The sequence below is a fragment of the Megalops cyprinoides genome, chromosome 3 (genome assembly GCF_013368585.1).
Source record: "Megalops cyprinoides isolate fMegCyp1 chromosome 3, fMegCyp1.pri, whole genome shotgun sequence".
Classification (NCBI taxonomy): domain Eukaryota; kingdom Metazoa; phylum Chordata; class Actinopteri; order Elopiformes; family Megalopidae; genus Megalops; species Megalops cyprinoides.
The window spans coordinates 44,271,473-44,293,548 of NC_050585.1; the positions used below are offsets into that span (position 1 = coordinate 44,271,473).

At 39.5% G+C, this 22,076-nt stretch overlaps 1 protein-coding gene across 2 annotated transcripts in view; it reads left to right on the forward strand.

Annotated features, from left to right (window-relative positions):
• Positions 1–11,883, forward strand: part of LOC118773986 (gamma-aminobutyric acid receptor subunit beta-2) — a 53,075-nt gene extending 41,192 nt beyond the window's left edge. The window contains exons 6-10 of one of the 2 annotated variants that reach the window (XM_036523069.1): positions 2,778–2,915; positions 5,672–5,824; positions 7,108–7,352; positions 9,501–9,641; positions 11,486–11,883. In XM_036523069.1, coding sequence (XP_036378962.1) covers positions 2,778–2,915; positions 5,672–5,824; positions 7,108–7,352; positions 9,501–9,641; positions 11,486–11,833 — 1,025 coding nt within the window. In that variant the 3' untranslated portion in view covers positions 11,834–11,883. The remainder of the gene's footprint in view (positions 1–2,777; positions 2,916–5,671; positions 5,825–7,107; positions 7,353–9,500; positions 9,642–11,485) is intronic. The other variant, XM_036523070.1, reaches the window with a different exon arrangement.
• The last annotated feature ends 10,193 nt before the right edge of the window (positions 11,884–22,076 follow it).

The window sequence follows — 22,076 nt, forward strand, 5'->3', positions numbered from 1 at the left end:
GACAAGACTACAAAAAAATCTCTTCACAATCATTGATTATCTTATATCACTTTGCAGAAATCAGACTCTGTGCATTTCTGTAAGATAGCATGGAGAACTCTGATAGTATATCACTAAAATGGTGGTGTGGCCACTGAGATAGTTTGCAATAAACAGTTCTCCATGAATCAAACAAACTTGTGATTTTTCACTCTGTACTTTTCCACAAAAAAGTATAGCATAATAAAACCAGTTGCTGGAAAAATAAAATGTAATTATTCATAGCATGTAGGCTAAATAGGTCACTGGCTCTAATTATAAGACGCAGGCAGAGGCAGTGAGCCTGCATGGTGCAAATCAATGATGCTGTGGGAGAGGGGAGTGTGAGCCAGCAGCAGGTCTCCAGGTTGGGGCCCTCATGCTGGTTCACATGCATACGCGCGTGCACTCTCTCTCACACACACACACTCACTCACTCTCTCTCACACACACTCACTCACTCACTCACTCACACACACACACACACACACACACACACACACACACACACACTCACTCACTCACTCACTCACTCACTCACTCACTCACTCACACACACACACACACACACACTCACTCACTCACTCACTCACTCACTCACTCACTCACTCACTCTCTCTCACACACACACACACTCACTCACTCACTCACTCACTCACTCACTCACACACACACACACACACACACACACACACACACACACACTCACTCACACACACACACACACACACACTCACTCACTCACTCACTCACTCACTCTCTCTCTCACACACACACACTCACTCACTCACTCACTCACTCACACACACACACACACTCACACACTCACTCACTCACACACACACACACACTCACTTGCGCACACACACACACACACACTCACTCACTCACTCACTCGCACACACACACACCTACAGAAGTGAACATGCATGCACACACATGCATGCATACAAATATACCTACAGACTCAAATGCACACACACGCATACACCTACAGATTCACACTCACATGCATGCACACACATACAAATGTATGCACATGCCAAGGTACGCGTGCACACACACACACACACACACACACACACACACACACATACACTCCAGTACACACACCTCCAGAAGTGAGTCATCTATAAAGCCAGGTATCTCCTGTGAACAGATGACAAAAGGGCCGTCTTTGATTCTTTTTGGCCCGTGAGGAGGAAGAGATTGCTCCTCGTCATCTTGTGAGTGTGCAGCTTCTGAGCGGCGTGGCTCTGCTCCGCTCCGCTCCGTCCCTCCCTCTGCCCCGCAGTCAGCCGACTTGACAACTACGCAGGGACGGCAGCGGATTATGCAAGCGCTGCTTCATGGTCTGATGGAAAATCACTTTTGCTGGGATTCTTAAAAATGTTACTCAATCATTTATAGCCCGAATCCACGCGCTGGCTGCTCACGTCTCCATCGGTTTCAGTGTGGTGGGCACTGAAGCGGACCAAACAACACCACTTTTGTAATACTCCTACTCATTGTTTTGGATTTTTTCCTGTTGTTGTTGTTGTTTTTGCTTTCCACACATCAAGGTCAGTAATAAGATTGTTTCATAAAAGGCGGACTCTTTCCAAAGAATTGGAATGGGTCTGCGCAGCTCACATGAAATGTTTATTGAGATTGTGCTGAACCTCAGCAAACTTGTGCTTGTTTGGAGACGCACGAGTGTTGGCATTCCTTTGCTCATGATACAGATTGTTGAGGTAGTGGGGGTTTCAAAATGAGCACTCCCCCATTCTGGTCATGTAGATGGTACGACAGGGATTCGTCATCAGCATTAATGTATGTGATAACAATAGAAAATAGACCCTTGACAGTGAGTTTAAAACCGTTAAAGGGCCTCAGTCTTTCATGTCCTTGTGATGAGTGCCACTTGTCTTTTATCTATTCATATGTATGCTCATAATTTTTATTGAATACAGTCATAAAAGGGACTGTGTAGGGACAGCCTCTACACTGGAAAGAGTAAGCAGCAGTGTGCATGCTGTTGCCAATGGCCATTCCAGCTAGCCACTGAGAAAGCACTCTAAAGGACTTCATCGTGCCGACCACGCTGTAAATCTGTTTGCTAGCTAGTTAACTCCAAAACTTTATTATGTGTTCATAATTTATCACCCTGACTGTCTTTTGTGTCATAAATAATAAAGGACTCATTAATAATAGAAATAATCCAAAGTTTTAGAGCTCTGTTTACACTGCAGTTCAGTTTGAAAAGTTTTTCAACTTCTTTTTTATGATGACATCATCACGATGACATCATTACCCCTCTACTAGGACCACCACAAGAAACAGCCCTGCCAATGTCAATAAAGAAGGCGTTCTTGAATCAAACCTTCTCAGTTACTGTCTCAGATAATAATACCAGCCTCCTTAGAATATGATGCAATAAATATCGAGTCGTTTCAGTGTGTAGTTATTTTGTTGAAATTATTGGAATATATTGGGAATACTATCAAACCAAAACTGGCATACTACTTTGGACACTATTGACTTTCCTCCTCCGTGTCTGTGCTGAAACGTGACAGATATACATACACTGTACTGATTGACTGCAATGCATTCTGGGACATCTCAAGTGAGTAGACCATATTTTAGGCCTCATGTATGTGGCTCTATTGAGTCAATGGTCCAATCCCATACACCCTACAGTCTCTGGAACCTTCTGTGCCCACCCATGGCATGCACCTATAATCTCTCAATCATTTTCTGCCCCTCCCTCCCTCCCTCAGATGGCTACACCACAGATGATATAGAGTTCTACTGGCGAGGGGGTGACCATGCCGTGACAGGGGTGGAACGGATAGAGCTTCCCCAGTTCTCCATTGTGGACTACAAGCTCATCTCGAAGAATGTGGTCTTCTCAACAGGTAAAGTCCTCAGTTCACCAAGGAAACTAGCCTAAATTGTAATAGTTTTTTCAAACCCGGGTGCTTGTTGAATCTAATGTTGTAACAGTGCCCTGGTTAGTTCTGTTGCATCTGTTCTCCCCCTTGCCAGGGTAAAGAATAATAAAGGGCAATGCACACCAGATTCATATACATGATGGATGATACCCTCACAGGCAAAAGAAGGGTTTACGTCAGACTAGCACCATGGAAGCGAGTCATATTGATTTTGCAACACAGACAGCCCAGTGCCAAGACAGCACAGCTGTGGTATTGCTGCTGGATTTGCATTCAGAACTGCAGACAGATACCAATCCCACAGAGAAGGAGACGCAAACCATTATCTGGTCACCTGACTCAACCTCCTTCCCATAGACATAAAGAGGTTCAAAGCCCATCTGAATCATTTAGGGCAGCAATTACAAATCACATCTTCTTTGCCAGCAGGTGTCAGAAAGGTGGACATATGGTCCGTGGGTGGGGTGAAGTCAGCAGGGCAGCGCTGTGAGCATGCTCAGTGAGTGTCCATTCTGGATGCTTGATAGGGGGCTTGTCTCCAGTCCTGTTAGCTCAGTCCTGTGCTATTGTCTGGGTGCTTGATCTTACGGATGTTTCCAGGAGTGCAACCTGGCTAATGTGCTCCCATATACACACACACACACACACACACACACACGCAATGCTGTCACACTGCATGAGGCAGGACAGAGACCGCGCACTGGACTCAAACTGGGAAGGAGATATGACTCGTCGGGAATCGTGTGTAGGCTAGGATCAGAACAGCTGGCCTTGCGCATCAGGACTACACAGCGAGGGCCGACAGCGAGGATGCTAAGTGCTTTTCCTTTTAAAGGTCATACAAAAGGTGCCCAAGCATTACATCACAGTGCTGTGTTTCCCCATACATGCTGGTCCACATATGTAGTTTCCACATCGCTGGGCATGTACAAGAAAAAAGGACAACCCTGTGCATGTCGAGGGAGAGGGAGAGACAGAGAGAAAGAGAGAGGGGGACACCATGCTGCTGCCAGACTGAATGGGGTGGTCTCCCTGCACGAGCCTAGTACAGACCGCAGGGGTAGGAGGGGACCACCCCTGCTCTAAATCAGAGGGCATACTCATTAGTTATTTAAAATGTTGTTTGAAACCATGATTTATTGATAAACACATTTTCATATTCATGAATTTGCCATGCTAGCAACCAGAAAGAGAGTGTAGTAGAGGAGGTACTTTAGAAACAACTTTTCAAATTAAGAACTTACAAGAAGGGAAATGCCAGGGGGTGCACTGTATAATTAAGATTATGTAGACCAATGATTTTACTCTGAATCTCCACATTGTCCCAGGCCTAATAAAGCTGCCATTGGCATGGGAGCCTGAAAGCTCAAAGCATGAGCCGATGTAGTTTAAAATGGACAACAGAGGTAGGTTTTATGTTGCAAAGAGAGAATGCACTTGCAGAACATTGCTCTCGAATGGGCGCATTCCATTATTAAGTCACTCAGTAAATACCCCTATCTTACACTTTACACGTTATTCTCCTACATAGCTGGAAATTTACAGAGGCAATTCAGGTTAAGCACCTTGCGTGAGGGTACTGCTAGAGTGTCCCACCTGAGTTTTGAGCCTGCAACCTCCTGGTTTCACTCCCTAAGCAGTGACCCACACTGGTGATTTTGGGAAGGCTGTTTGAGGCGTGCTCCTGAGAGAAGTTAGATCTGACACCAGGTAACCAATCTGAGCCCTAGACCAGCAGAAACAGCCAGATTTAACAGAGCAACACTCTTGTTCTCTTAGTATGAGCGCCCCTGTTTCAGTGCTCATTGGGAGGGGGTAGAACGCACAGTTCGGGCTTCCCTCTTGGCGTGAAAGCAATTCACACCTATCTCCTGTCCTCCACTGGCAAGCTGCGGCATTAGAGTACCACAACCACTCTGAGCTAGAGCGACCACGTCTCTCACAGAGGGACACAGAAGCAAACCGTCCATTAAATATGGAGTTGGGAGCAATCTTACGACTGCTGCCTCTCTGTGCACTTTTTCTTCCTACTCCTCCTCTTTTCTTCTTGGTCCTAAAATAAGTGCCATTTCACTGTATCCATACAGGACTAGTGGAATCCAAAGGCTGCTGTTGCCACACACACAAAAAAAATAACCATTCAATCACAATTTATCAAAGATCACTTTACATATACTGGATCAGCAGTCAGATAAAGATCCATGAAATTCCAGTACACACTATATACCAACATGATGAAAGATATGACAATGGGGAATGAGCTCCATGATGTTAAAGGGCAGTTCTTTTGACTCAACTGTGTTTTGCAGCTTCACTGATACTCACTGAACACCTCAATGCTAATGTATGTCATTGGCTTAAAATGGAACTATGATTCCTTTTGAAGGATATTCTTTTTGCCTCTGGAAAATGTACTATGCTGCATGCTTTTGTCACTTTGTGACAATTTCCTTAGTAAAAATCTGCTCTAAGAAATTAAATTTGATCGTTTAACCGATTGACTGACATATTTCCAGGGTGCAAAAAAGAGGTAACCAAAGGGTGTAAGCTATGTAAGTCACTCTGGATAAGGGAGTCTGCCCTGCAAATAGTGTAGTGTAATTCAGGGCAATGTAGCCAGCCAAAGGATGAGGGAACCTGGGAGACCACAAGCATTTGAGGCGTGCTGTGTAGTTTACTCTTTTCCCAGAAAGTCCGTGTGTTCTTCTCTGCCTCGGCAGGGTCCTATCCAAGGCTGTCCCTCAGCTTCAAGCTGAAGAGGAACATCGGCTACTTCATCCTGCAGACTTACATGCCGTCCATCCTGATCACTATCCTGTCCTGGGTCTCCTTCTGGATTAACTATGATGCCTCTGCTGCCAGAGTGGCCTTAGGTAAGGAGCCAGCACCCAGATGATCATATGAGAAAGGTTTGCTGTGCTGTGGTAGAGCTCCAAATCGCTCATTTGTGTGTAAGATGATAACACAAAAATGTGTTGTGAGTCATGTGACACCTTATTAAGTGTGATACCTAACTTGGACAGCCAGAGCTTTTACCGTAACGAGCTATAAGTCCTAAAATTGTATACATTTTGCTTTTTTGGAAAAGTAAAGGAGTACACAAAAGAAATTTGTGTACTCCTTTATTTTTTTGTATCAGTGCCAGGAAACAGCTCTGTTATGTAGTAAATACGACTGCGGGGATTTCTAAAGCGTGAGTGATGGATGACTGCCGTGAGTTCTTTTTGTTCTGATTTGAGTGCCTCTGTGTGTTTTGTTGTTGTGTTTTTTTTTTTTTTTTTGGAAGACACAATTTTTCACTGTCATCCTCGATTACATGAGCCCATCCCACCCGGGTCTCAGAAGCCTGTCCGGTGTAGGAGGCGGCGAAACGTTTGCTGCTGCCATCTCTTTCGATGAGGGCAGCACTCTCCCTGATTGGAGTCTGACCCGCATTTATCTATCCGAGAGGAGCAGTGTGCTAAATTTAATGAAAAACAGCAGTAGTGTTTAAAAAAAAACGGAAACTCCCAGAGAATCGGACCTCATTGTTAAGTGAGCACTTGATGTGTCAGTTAAAAGCCTTGGCAGCAGCTTATCTACAGGTGGAGGTGGGGCACAAGGCAGGAACTGTCTGTAAGGAGCAAATGAGGGCTAAACTAAATAGTTTGCCTGTACAGAACCAACGAGGGTTAAACTAAACATGAGCAGCCTATTCAATGGAACAGGAGGGCTGTACCAGCGGCTTCCAGCTGGACTACCTCAGAGAGGACCACTGCAGTGATGCTGTTTGACCAAGTGTTGAATGCGCATACAGATGACTTGCTGACTCAAATCAAACTTGCTGGCTAAGGCAGGGAAACATCTGTAGCGAACCGCGCTGTGACTGGTAACAGAGGGTAGGGGAATCATGAGCCTATGATGGAGGTTTCGCATTTAAATCCTCTCAACAAGTGTTCCCATTTTGGCAAATACAGCCTCAAAATCCCTTCTATCTGCTACTATGAACTATAGCATAGAGGGCACCTCAGTCCAGGGAAGCTTACATCTCCTGTTCACAGCATGCTTTTACTGGAGAAAGTTCTATGTCTAACTCCCAGGCACTGAGTATTGCCCTCAGGTAACAGCGGAAGGACCTCTGACTTCTGTTTCACATGCTGTAATTGCTGCTTTCCAGGCATCACAACCGTGCTGACAATGACCACCATCAACACGCACTTGAGGGAGACCCTTCCCAAGATCCCCTATGTCAAAGCCATAGACATGTACCTGATGGGCTGCTTTGTGTTCGTCTTCCTGGCGCTGCTGGAGTATGCCCTGGTCAACTACATCTTCTTCGGCAGGGGGCCGCAACGCCAGAAGAAGGCGGCTGAGAAAGCTGCCACTGCCAACAATGAGAAAATGAGAATGGAAGCCAATAAGGTATGCCTCGCATGTGTGGACATGCTCATTGGTGTATATTAAATGCAGTAGATTCAGCCAGGAGAACATCAGTCAGTAGCATTTTGATTTCTCATGTTTTTGCCTGTGGATGAATTCCTGCATAATTAATGGAAAGAGTATCATTAGTGCTGCATTCGTTTTCATTACTATTGCAGTTATATTAAAGATTTTTATATTGATAATTCATAAAAAGTGTCTACTGCTGTTATCTGCTGCAATGATGTATGGTATTTTCACTTACATTTACTGTATGTGTGTTAACAATATTGTCAATGTTATGAGGAATGACTGTGAACTGTTTTATTCACCCCAAGTGCTTTTAATTTAGGTATGTTTGAGTCTCCTCCTACATGACAGAGACTCCAATGCGTAAACTGTTTTTGTACTGTGAATCGCCGTATTTACTGTGCCTGTCTGGTCTGTTCTCATGTCTTCACTGTTATCTCACTGTTTGACTTTTGATTTTGTGGTACAGCCTATACGTAGGCACCACTACACACATTATTTTATGAACCTCAGATGAAAGCAGTACTTTAGATTTAACACTCTTCGGACACACACACAGATACAGACACACACAAACACACACACACACAAAGCTACCTGAAAGGCTTTTGCCATGACAAGTTTAATGTAAAATAAAGCCAGTGTAGACTAATTATGAGGAAATTGTGATTTTATTTTCTTTTAAGTCACCATTCCAAGTAACGTTAGTTCATGTCATCAATTTATATGCTCACTTACAGTAAAGCTTAGAAGTAAAGCTTAGTGTAGAATCCAAGTAACTTTGTGTTTTGAAAAGGTAAAAACAAAATGTAGGAGTCAGACAGCAGTTTATGAAAATAAAAGAAAATGAAAAGTAAGTTATATAATGTCAGTGAAAAAAAATAGTCAATTATCACTGCGTGAAGAGCACACAAGGGCTTTATCATTGGGAGGCGTGTTTTACTGAGCTTTAGTGAAATTTTATTTGATGTATTAGTAACAGTCTAAAATAAAAAAAAGATCAAATTACATATATATTGCACAACACCTAGTTTCAAGAAATAAATGGAAAAAGGATTTAAAAAATAAGAGGATGAAATCAATATTTAACTGCAGTTATCACTTCATATATAAGCTTAATTTGGACCTTGAGATTGATCTTGTTTTCTGGAATAAGTCAAGTATCTGAAAAGGAGTGCCAAGGAAAGTGTTTGGTTGGACATTCCAAGCTCAAACCAATGGGTCAATGATGCTTTTCATAGCTCATTTATGAGTGTCCAAACAAATATTTTCCCTAGTTTTTAATTTTCTGTTAATTCCACCATACCACTAAACATACATATAGACTGATGGAATGAAATCACCTACATTTCTTGATTAGAAATGCTGGTATTATATTTTTTCTGATCATTAGGTCTCATGCTGTACAGCGTAACAACAGTAGCAGGAATAGTATGTCAGTGGTAGTGGCATGTAAAGAATCAACTCTCAGCTCTTGTTTTAGAATATATATTTTACATACATATTTTCATATTTTTCTTCACACTGTAGTCTTAACTAGGCAGTACATGTTATGTATGAAACCAAGCTAATACGTGCTTAGGGATGATTAGTTGCAAAAATAGTTGCAGTCGGACATACCTGTATTATCTTTTAGATATTTATTTCTCCAATGCTCGCACTGACTGTACTGTATTGCTTTCATTTTTCTTCTCTCACAAGTAATAGGATCAATAGCACTCTTCACAGAGAGTGCAGGCAGGGATGAGTGGGTATGGTTTAAGTAACATTAACTTTGGAATATACTTAAGCATCTTTCGCTTGGTGCAGCAGAGACCTGAAAAATCGAACAAAGCCAAGCAACGAAAGATGTTTTAACGTGCATGCTTTCCTCCGGAAAAACCAGAAGCTGTAGCGGTCTCTCACAGGTGAGAGGCCATCTTGGAAGAATGCTTTGGGGGACTTGTGTGGCTCCATTTTGAGGCTGAGTTCCCAAAATGGCAGCACTTCCTCAAACTCTCAGTTTTTGTAGTGTAATGTGACAATTGTAACGTTGCCCTTTTTTGATCACGGCTAAAGTGCATTCTCCATTTTGCGTTACATCTCCCGGCAACTGACGGTGATGATTTTGTATGCTTGCAGTGGTTGGTGGGAAATGTAGTTCAGAGAGACGATGCTCTGTATGCCAGAATGAAACAGAGGGATATTGACGCTCATGACTCGATGTGGGAACCAATCTTTGTGGAGGATGCAGCGATAGGACTAGGCGAGCAAAAGAATAAGGTACTGGATTAACAGCTGAAAGTGATTACTCACAATGCGCTAAATCTTCATTACGACCTATCCAGAACCAACTGTGTAGTTGTTTTTGCTTTTGATTATTGGTTTACTTGAAAGTAGTAGCCATCTCCATCACCACCATTGTTTTCCCTTCCCTTGTATTCCACAAGACAGGCTTGTACCCAGTTAAAACCAAAACAAAACAAAAACACAGCAGGTTGATAGATGTATCTCTTTTATGCAACTGTTTCAGTTCTGGTGATTGTACATGCATAGTCTTGTGTATAAGAAAACTGTTTCTGTCAATGTAATGCTTAAAATGTTTCCCACTGAATGAAATGCATAACTCTTTCTCAAAGACAAAGAACAACTTAAACACACACACACACACACACACACACACACAAGTGCTCCAGTTGAAAAGCAGAGAATGAAGGGGGACAGAAAATAGGATTAGAGCACGATTATGCTGCAACTGACAGATACGAAAGACTTACCATTTTGTTGAGTAGCTTTGTGTGAGAGGCTTTGCTGCAGACTAAGCTACATGACTTAAACACTTATTAGTATTGATTTAGGGAATAACTAAGATTTATTAGACAAGGCAAACATTTGTTTTTCATTGGACAACGTTGTTAATTAGTGAGGACACTGATATTTAAATTCAATTCCGGAACACACTGTGACATTCACCTTGTCTACTCAGCCCCACCTTCTCCTTTCATCCAAAAAGTACATATATTGTTAATGTTGAAACCAATTCTGTGTTCTCATGTATTTTTTTGTTTGTTTTGTTTTATGTTTATTTACCTGTTCAGTCTGCATACTATATAAGTGGATGAAATGTGAAGACCATGATGCTAAACATAAATTAGGGCACCTTTAAGGTTGCAAGAATTGTTTGACAATTATCTGAAATTAGCAAAATGCAAAAAGGGAAATCAGCATTGGTATTGTTCATACTACCTGAGGTTATATATTAAAACAAGTAGTAAGTAGTACAGATCTTTAGCAGTATAGAGCATCTTTAAAGAGAACTATAAATATTTCAGATGATTAAACCATTCAAAGGTTAAATTTTGAAATGATTTCAGTAACATTTTACTTGATGTGGGTCTTACAACATCATCAGTGCAAAAAACAGTCATAGCTCCTGGAAGAAGGCATAACATTATGACCAACATATAACCACTGACATCAGACTACAAAACGTATAAACGTTGTGCCACTAGTGACATAATATCATGTCAGACGTACTGCAGCAAGAGTTGGAATTAATTATTAGATGGTATTAGGTATTACTATGTATATGTTCATGGCAACTGTAATGATGTACCATGTAAAGCTTTAAGGTGTTAGGAAAGCTATTTAATGCCCACATCAAGTAAAGTGAAGCCAATATTTCTAAATCCCTGTTTTGCCCAAATAAATTACCTATACCCATATTAGGTTAGGTTAGCATACTGTCTTACATAACAAATGTGTATTTAATGTGAGGATGAGTATCTTACTGGAACCACTATATTCATTAGATCATTATATTGTGAAATCATAAAATCAGCCATCAGAGAATGTCTTGTTTTTACTATGTTACCACTTAAATTAGTAGATAAGAACTAGATCAGAAGAGCAAAGGAGCTAAAACATTACTGTCAGCTTAAATTGAATGATACCTCTATAATTTACGAAGCACTGTTAAAATCCATTTGCATTCCCCTGAAAGAAAGCGGAGTCTAGAGGTGAGGTCTAGAACCAATCAGCCTGCAGGTTTTAGCTCTAGGGTGTACAACAGCTGCTCCTGCTTCCCCGTCGACCAGACTAACAAGTCCACCGGTCTTTGCTTTTAGATGGATCCCCATGAAAACATTCTCCTGAGCACCCTGGAGATCAAAAACGAGATGGGGGCATCAGAGCTGACCCTGGGCCTGGGCGACCCCCGGAGTACCATGCTGGCCTACGACAGCTCCACGCTGCAGTACCGCAAAGCGGGCCTGGCCAGGCACAACTTCGGACGCAATGCGCTGGAGCGCCACGTCGCCCAGAAGAAGAGCCGGCTACGGAGGCGCGCCTCTCAGCTGAAAATCACCATCCCCGACTTGACTGACGTAAACTCTATCGACAAGTGGTCGCGGATGATTTTCCCCACCGTCTTCTCCTTCTTCAACATCGTTTATTGGCTCTACTACGTCAACTAAGAGGACGTAGGCAAGGGCAAAAACAAAACGAAAAAAGAAAAAAAAAAAAACAACTACAAAATGCCGCTACGTTTTTGATTAATTTTACAACACAAGCAAGACTTTGAATTACTACATCCAAACTAAATTCAGGACTGACTCCATTTGATCCTGGAACACCTTAATTGCTGGCTAATACATGAAAAAAATGTAGAAGTGAGAGATTACAAATCTATTCCTGGTGCCTGTTCCAGAATTCCAGTTTATCACCTATAGTTTACACAATGGATCGAGCACTTACAAGTTTGTTTGAGTCAATTTTAAGGGTTTATTTTGTTGAATGCATTAATTAATGTTGTAGCAGTGGCTGAGAATAGGTAGTGAAAAAAAATTGCAGGAGGACTCAGTGATAGAATGGTTTAAATTAAATCATCTGACTAGTACACATATCAACCAGCTCTGATCAAATAGGTGGTTTGAGAAATTGAAGGAACAAAAAGTTAAACATTAGAATTGCTAGTTAAGACATTTGTCTTTGTATTGCCAAAATTTACACAATATATAGGGTTATGATAAAAAATAGGATTTTAATTCAAGTAACTTTTTTCTATTGCAGTTTAATTTCACTTAATCATGATATCACTTATTGTTTATGTTATGCATTATTTCAATTCAAGGATTTTTAGGGATAGTAGAATATATTAGCATATCTTTCTATTACTTTTAGCTATATATATATATATATATATATATATATATATATATATATATACATAAAACAATCAATCAAAGAAACACATCCTTTTTTGCCAAAACCCCACAGCTGACAAAAACAGATAGAAGCAAGTAAAAGCTTTAAGCTGAAGGTCACTTCAATGTACAACTCAGTACGCCCTACCTGGAATTAGTGTGAGGCAAGGAAGAGAGCACAGGACTAACTGCAGGTCCCACTCTGGGCTTGATTCAATCACAAGTTTCTCAAGTATTACAACATCATGCTAGCTATGCATTAAGTCAAGAACACGTAAAATGAGCTTGATTTCTCTGAATTCACAAAGAAAAAAGAGAAGATTGTTGCAATTGCTACTCAAACAAATCACAATGCGTTGCGTTCGCTATTGATTTAAATAAGTGCTAAAATGACACATTAGATTGACTGAAGCCCTTAGTGCAAAGACAGATTTTCCATATAATGAGAGAAATTACTGATGTGTGTTATCTAGATGTGCTCTTAGTCTTTTACAGGCTTTTTTATGATTCGATATGAATAGTGTGAAATGATCTATGTTATTTTACATATTGGTTGAGTGTAGGAGTATACATGTATAGAATGAAATGGAATGCACTGATTTCAATTTGTAATAGAACATCAGATATCATTTTAATGACATAGGACATGAAGCCAGCAGTTAAGGCATCTCTAACAGACATTTCACTATAAATTACCTGACATAGCAAGGCACACTTTCAACCTTACCTTTCACAATGATCTGTAAATATTTCTTGTATATGATTGTTTAAAGTTATGATATGTATTTCAATTTAAGTGAGGATTCATCCGGCATATTTTCGTGTTTACATAAGGAATGGTATGTTTCTATTTAGTATTTCAGGGAACTGGAGGGGGGGGCCATGAATGGCATATGCCTTTTAAACCACTTAGTTCAGACGCATGTCTTTTAAAACCGTGTGTGAGAATTCTACATACCTGGAGAGAATCAGAACCATTCTCACCCTTCTCAGTCATCAAAGAGCCGAGATGGAGTCAGAAGATTTGCTGTCGAAGGAATTTTAAAAAATTTTTTGACATTCATATTTTACTTTTGTCTACATGCAAACAGTACTCACAAGAAACTTTTCCTTCTCACATGCATCCAAGTGGCACTTATTTAGCTTGCATTTATAACACCCTGCATACCACTGCGGACAGACAGATGCATTAAAAAGCAAACTGGTCAGAGAGACTGGGATAATTAAAAGCACAACATTGCTCTGTGTCGTATCAGGAAGAGGAACCCGACAGATGGGACCTTAATGTTACTGACTTTTTTTTGCACCTTTTAGTTAGTTATGCATTCCATGAGCATTTTGATTGAGATTTTTTTATTTTATTATTATCATTTCACCTATTTTTAATTGTCTGAATTGGAAAGCTCTTTCTCTTGTGTTATTACAACCTCGATTCTTGTTTGGGATTCCTGCTGACCTCTGAAGAACCCTTTCTACGACAAATTTACTTTATCTGAAGTGTCAGTAGAAAATAATTTGAAATGTTGAGAAATAATAAATGTTGTTAACACTAAGGAAACAGACACAAATCACAAATTTATTCAAAAGAAGCAATATTGTATTTTAGGCATTTCCAGGTGGGAATTAAGTACAATAGTTTAGGTGGTCTCTTGGACTGTGGTTGCCATAAAACAAAAGTTTGCACACAAAAAAGCCATAGCGCTCCAATGGTAGGCTCCAGTTAAAGGCCTTGCTGAAACGGCTTGTTTGGAACTTTGATTAACAATGTTAGCGACAAAAGGAAACTGTAATTAAATGAAACATTTTATCTTTATTACTTTTGAAAATGAATAAAAGCTAAAAATAAAACAGGGATGTTTAAATGCACAAAATGTAGAAAATATTTGATGCGGTAATTTCTGATATAATTTACTCTGTACTTAATTCTGTGACCCTTAGACGATCGGTAACAGCTCAATGTAGAATGTCATTAAAAACGTCGTTAGTTGTTTTTGCTAAACACTTAAAGCAGATGTCAAAGTCAACAGTCCTTGCATGTTATTAATAGAGTCAATATCACACATGAAGAACATCCCTAATTACAAATGCCATCATTAACGTGCTGAACATATATATATACAGTTCCGTCTCTCCTAAGAATAATGCAAGTAAATGGGGTGTGTCATGTGTATTTATCTGTTAATTTGGTGTTTTAAATGATTTTTTACTGATTGTTTCAAGTTCAACAGAACCCCACAACTAGGTGACCCTGCTCTAATGCTCTAAGATAGAAAATGTAAAACCTTAAAAACATAATGGCACAACCAAATATTTGGCTGGTTTCTTCGCTCAGTAAAATAGTGTGTTTATAAACACATCTAATAATACTGAATATTCAAAAAATACAAAAATATTTTGAAATATTTTACAAAAAAGGGTGCATTTTTGTAGTTCTGTTGTTTCATATATGATTGAACACTAAATATTATTGTTCTATTTTTATTCATTTGTAGCAGTAGTCTAAGTGATAGCAGTAGCTGTAGTCTTACTGACCTTCTGTATGCAAATCTCAATGATTCACAAAACTGTTTAATAGTGTCACAATGAGGTTGTTTAGACCATTTAAGTTTCCATTTATCATTTCTCATATATCTGTCCATAGTGTTTCACACTCATATGTAAATATCTGTATATGTATACATACATAGTTCCCCCCCAAACACTCTATTTTAAGATGTTACCAGATCATCTAAGTTCGTAGATGCGTTAATATTATTTTAATGAATAGCTTACCTGAGTAAATCAAATAATCTTAATGTTGGTGTTGTACATTTTTTCAGGGGGTGGGATTCAGGGCTTAACTACTGTGTTCCAAACAATGTTGCTAGTTGTATATATGAAATAATTCATGGGTAACCATAAATTGGAACAGTATATTCTTGTAAATATTAGTAGATTTCTTAAAAGAAAAAAAACAATTTTTAAACTTCCTAATTTGTACTTTACTGTAAGGCGAATGCTGATGTGACAGGACAATAATGTAAATATTTACGAGTGTCACTTGAAGACTTAGTAAAACAATCGTTCCTTGTTTTTTTTTTCATTGTAGTAAAATAATGACTTAAACTATCACCAAACCATACACCGCATTTTTGTTTTCAAATTGCGAAGTAGAATGTAGTTCTCACATGCGCACACATACACACACACACACACACACACACACACACATATCCATGTAGACACACAAAGACCTACACAGACACATTTTCCATCATCTTGAAGAAAGACTTTGTAGACTGGACCTAGATTTGTATGCAGACAATTTCTGCATCTGAAGCTCTGAAGTGCATATGATCATATCGGATATATTTATGTGCGTAAACACACAGACACCCACAGGAGTATAGATATAAAGTGTTCAAGGGCAAAAATATCAGAGCCAATTGATTTAAAGGTGATGTAATGGCTCAGCATTCAACTGACTGCAGCTTCAACCATACATGTATATGGTACTTCTTACTCCTAAATGCTAGAATCATATAAACAAACATTTATGTGTCAAAGCATTTCTATGTCATCTTTGAAAACCTCTAAAAAATAAAACAGACTTTGATTAATCTGCCCATGGACACTATACACTGTGTGTGCGTGTGTGCGTGCGTATTATGTGTGTGCATGTGTTTGTGTGTAAGTATGTGTGTTTGTGTGTGGGTGAGAGAGAGAGCGAGAGTGAAAGTGCGTGTCATTTGTAACAAATGCTTGCTTCAGAAATGCTTCACATTTGATATATTTTATTTATTTATCACACATTGCAGTTTCTTGCCAATGTTTGCGAGTATTCTTGCCAATATCTGTAGAAACGAATACCCCTGGTGAATGATGAGGAAGGACATGTCGCTTAAAATACGCATCTTGGTGATGATGTGTTTTGCACAGAAGTTTACAGATGAAGCCTTAGCCCTCTGCCCAGGGCGGTTCCCATAGTGTCAAAACTGGAGGCCATCAACTCCTCCCCTGCGTGGCACTCAGACAAGATGATTCCCAGAAAAGCAATGTATTCATAAACAACAAAAACATCCTGTTTTAAGTTCATATAGGTTCCAGATTGTCAATGAATACTGTGTATAGCTTTCAGATCTCTGAATCCACATGTTTCTTGTTGCTGCTGTCCAGAACATTTCCAGATGTACGGCAGTGTGCTCCATCATGGTGTCTCCTTGTCTAAACTTGTTTTTTATATCACAGTCGAAGGAACAGTCTGTCCCTCTCATCCATCAAGTTCTCTGTATCCTGTCTGTTACTATCCTAAATTTTATGTTTCGATTTAGGATAATGGACTTTTGAGTGAAGATATTTTGTTGGTGCTGGAGATCATTAAGAAAACAATAAAAGCTCCTGCTCCAACATTTATAAAAGGTGTCCCAGCAATTTCATTGATTAATGAAAAGAGAGATATGTTACGTCGCCCCCCACACAGGGCTGTACATTTCGACTTCCATTTCCTGTGTGCCTGTGACAACCCCTCCACCCCACCACCACCCCCCCCCTTCCCCACACCCCACCGCCTACCCCACTCTCTGCACCCACACCAGAGACACAACACTTACCACTTGCTCAGATTCTGCATAGATGCAACTTCAGACATGTGGATAAATGGGACCCTTAGGCTTTTAACATTGTACACCCGTTTCTACCTGGATATAAATACATAAGCCGCTTGTTTTATTCTGTGGGGTACTGATCTATGAGTTCATCTTTTTTTTTCATTTCTTCTGTATTTAGTATTTTTATTGCTGTAGTTTTCATTAGCCTTATCAAGGGAAACCTTGTAGCCTTTCTTGTATGCGCTTAATGCAACTTGTTTTTGAAGACAAGAAAAAAGAAATTGCAAGAGGGTGCCATCACATTGGATTTCATGTCCTCCCAGAGTTGACAAGGGCTGGAAGAAATGGAATAGGTGGTGTTGACTGTAAATGAGTCATGTCATAAGAAATATTTTCTGAAATACAACAAAAATATAAAATTATATATATAAATAAATTACATATACAAAAATATATTGCAGCCAATTTCTGCATGTAAATATAAACAACTGTTGACTAGTGTGTAATTCTTGAAATTGAAATAATGCAATATAAATAAAAGATATTTAACTGAACTTTGTTTTAAGTCTTAGAGCTTTGTAAATGCTGTTCTGTTCTGGAGCAAGTAATGAACACCTTGCCATTCTGGACCGTTGTATGAGACGGGACACAAGCTTGTCACTCTGGTTTCAGATGTGTACATACACCTGGAATTGCAGTCCGTGCTGGGGAGAATATTGCAGTCTGGGAGAAGGTATTGCCATTGAGAAAGACATCACACTGGGCCTGGGTTCACATTCACTGAAATTTTCATAACTTTTATATCTAAAACTACTACAACAACATAACTTGAAATCCAACATCATATTCTGTCAGCAAAGTTTCAGACACAAGGTAGCTCGTCCTGTCTTGCCACTGCTCTGAATTTCTAATTCAGTTTTCAAGGGGACTGGATATTGTGTGGAACCCATCACTAGGTATATTGAACTGGGACTACTCTCACAATCTCAAAGCAGTCATGTTCCCACATTTGAGGTTTGTACAGGGAAATATTTAGCTCTCTTTATGAAGCACCAATGGACTTTATGATTTCAGGTCAAAAGAAGGCTTACAATATACTCACGCTGATATCTGATGGGTTGACATTTCCAGTACCGACAAATGTGTTTACACTGATACGGTATATGTACAGTGGCATGTTACAGCATCCATTTATATGAAATATGCCATACATACTGATTTTCTGTTTTTTGGGGATTAGTCAAAGTATTGTTATTATCTATGAAATGTTACTATTAGCCAGTAATTTGGTTACCTTGAAATAAAATGTAAAATTCAGGAAGAATGATTTTATATATGTTTTTTATATGCAATTTAGAAATGGCTGTGTTTACCTTATGCATAGGAGGAATCGCTCCTCACTATACATGGTAGTTCACTGGCATCTTGAATTTACTGTTTCTGTTTCTTTTTGATAATTGATCTTGCTAACTTGGGTTTTAATGGGGAAAAAAGACAAATTTCTCATAACTCAGCATATTCTGGAAGCCCTTATCTAAAGCAACTGACATTTTTACATTATACCCACGTATGCAGCCTTACAGTATTGCACAGTATTGCTAATTAAGGACCTTCCTTACACACTTGCAACATGCTACACCAGAAACAAATTAGGTACCTAGTGTAGTTTCTAACTACAAGGATGTACAGATTTAAGTAAATATAGAAACTAGATTATTTAGGGAAGTGTTGCCTACTTCACATGTAAAGTCTGTAAGAGATACATTCTGCAGCTTTGGAATTTCAGAACAAAGAAGTACATTTATAGTCAATTTAGTTTTAAGTGCATACTATATTATTATTAATAAACAAAACTATGCCATAAGCGTCACATTATTCATTGATGTAACCACTGGGGCTGAATAACATGGAAATGGTAGTGCAATATGAGACATTTTCCTAACTACAATATTCATCGTTGAAAATGGATTCATGTATATTTAAAAGCACATGTATGCCTCATCTTACACCTTCAGAAAAAATGGGCTATATCAATCCTGTAATCCAGAATTATTTGAAAATGCAACATTTTACTTATTACAAAGCGCTTTGTATTCCTTTTTGTTATTTTAAGGGATGATTATGACCTTTTTGAAAATATTTTGCTGAAGAAAAAAAAACACAAAAGACTTTCTATCCCTTCATCACAGAAGTAGAGTCAGGCCTTTAATTTGGCGAGTTATGCAAGGGTCTACCAAGTTTTGACCTGCCGAATCTTTTGTCCTCACTGTTCACTAGAACCTTGTCCATAATCAGGTTATAACACAAAGGGTCAAAATCACATTGGCTTGTTTTATTTATTTATTTATTTATTTTTAGTAACGGGTTTTTAACTTGGCTAGTTATTCAAGAACACTTTAAATCTTCCTGTAACAAGGATGCTTAGGGTTCATCTTCCAGCATTTAACTCAATCCTCTCTGTTCCCCAGAACCCAGTTCAAGGCCAAACATTAAGATCACAGTAGTTCCTGATTAGGTGTTACACTTTTCTTATGATATGTACATTTACCACAGTCCTTTAACTTTGTTTTGAGCCAAGCATGTTTAATCAATCCAACAAACTGGCATCATGTCTGTTTTCTTTCAGAATATCAAAGGAGGAAAAGGATCTCTCTTTGCATGAACAGTTCACAGGCTGTGAACGAACACCGCAGAGCGGTCATGGCCAGATTTAGAAAGCAATTTGCACTTTGGTCACGGTAGTGGTATCTCTGTACGACTCAGCTTCCGCCAATGCTTTGACTTCAAACAGGAAGAGATTCAAACACATTTTGTGATGCACGCCTATTCAGGTGTCGATATATCAATATTTTTCACTGGTTACATATCACTGGTTACATATCACTGGTTATATCTTCATCCAAGTGGGTAGATTACAAAGGCAAATTTCATTTAAGGGCCTTGTCACACCTTTATGTTTGTTCATAATCTTTTGGGACATTTGTGTTAAAATGCAATATACAAAACTTTTTTTTTTTTTTTTTTTTTTAAATATTTTTCCCTCTCTGTGATCACTTAAAGCTGAAAATCTATGGTGATAATATTAATGCACAGTTTGGACATATTTAATTGTTTGGACAATTTAATTGTTTAGAAACTGAATGGAAAACGAGGCTTGCTGTTTCAGCAAAGCCCTCAATTCAAAGGATTTGTAAGTGTTGTCAACAGCCTCATTCGTTTTGTCAGTCATCTTGCGGAAGGAAGATGGGATGTTCTACAGCAGGCTTATAGGATGCCTGTTTGAATGTTCATTTTTGGGTGTAAATTTGATCCCCAAACATGCCAAATTTTCATTTTTGCAAGAGTTCTTCTTTAATACAGATTCCACTTGGTAAGGAACATCTAACATTGCTCTGAAAGATGCAGGTGTGCTGGGTTCTTTGTGTAGTAAGTGTAACTCCATCAACAAACAAACACAGACATGTTATTCACTCCTCACCTTTAAAGCATAATTCAAGGCAAATGCAACGGTGTGCTGGAGGTTACAGTGTGAAGCACACTGACCTATGGTGTCACACAGTGCTTCATCTGTTGGTCTTGTGGAAATAGCCACTGCCACAGTCTAACGTGCCCTCAGGAATGCTCTGTATTCAGTGAACGTTGCCGCTGGAATGTCAGTCCAGATAAATGAAAGATTTCTGCTTCCCCGAATAAATTGCAGGAGCTGACACCAATGGGGACCAAAGCCACTGAAAAGAAGCTGCCGCTCAAAAGCCTGCTATTTGTTTGCATGCCCAAAAGGTACATGTGCATTCAGCAGGCCTGTCCATGAACTTCACATCCTAATGGAATCGTTCCCGGTAAAACGACAAGCAGGAGAATCTGTACATTTTCAGTTTGAATGGAAAAACGATGTAGACCTTGAGTTTATATATTTTTCAGCATGTACTTGAAGATTCACTGAGGCAGAATCCTCGAGAGAGTTTGTAGTATTTTGCTAGAATGCAGCGGGATTTCACCCCGGCCACGACTATCTGTCTGCGCTGCAGTGAAAGGAAGTGTCCACAGTGAAAACAATCAATCCAATAATCAAATTTCAGTTAATGTACCTGTAGCACCCATCACAATGGCGTTGCAACAGTGGGCATTACAGAGCACAAAACAGGGAGGTGATTAAAGAAATGAAATGCAATTCTAATGAAATCAATGATGACATGAAGGAGGTATAAAGGAAATACTAGGGAATAAACAACTTCCATTACCAATAAGCTGTGATTTATGTAAAATGGGTAACTGACAGTGTTCAACATCTGGGCCTTCTAACAATCAGTTAGATTGTTAGCCAATCAGTCAGTCACTAAGAGACACAACCATATGAAGCGTTGCTTCCATCAGTCAAAACCAAACCCCATATCTTCCCTGTGAGTAAGCCAGAAGCGACATCAGTGAGGAGAGGAAAACCTCACAAGGAATCAGATTCCTAGGTGAGGTAAGCCTAGGCTGATATCCCTTTGATCTTTGCAATGACAGGTCTTGACCAGGGCATCATACCGAAGATGCCAGAGGTTTCTGTCCATTGACCATTTACTGGATGTGTAAAAAAGGACTGGCTTTAGAGAAAATGAGTTCACAAACAGTGGCGTTAAGCCAATGCCCCTGCCGCCATACACACAAAGTTTGGAACGGTGCCCTTTGTAGTTTGAATGCTTTCTTTTCCTAACCATGTTGACTGGGCCTTAGCAAGCTACATACAGTTACAATATATTAATTTCAGTGCATGCACCACTCTTAAATTTTTAATCTCCAGAGCCGACTTGCTCCCTCAGTGCCTCAATTTAGACTTTCTATTGTTGCATTAGCCTGGGATTTTACTGCTCCATGATTTTTGTTGAAGGAACAAATGTAAACACAGTGTTGGATAGGCTAGATAGTTATTTTAAAAAAATGAG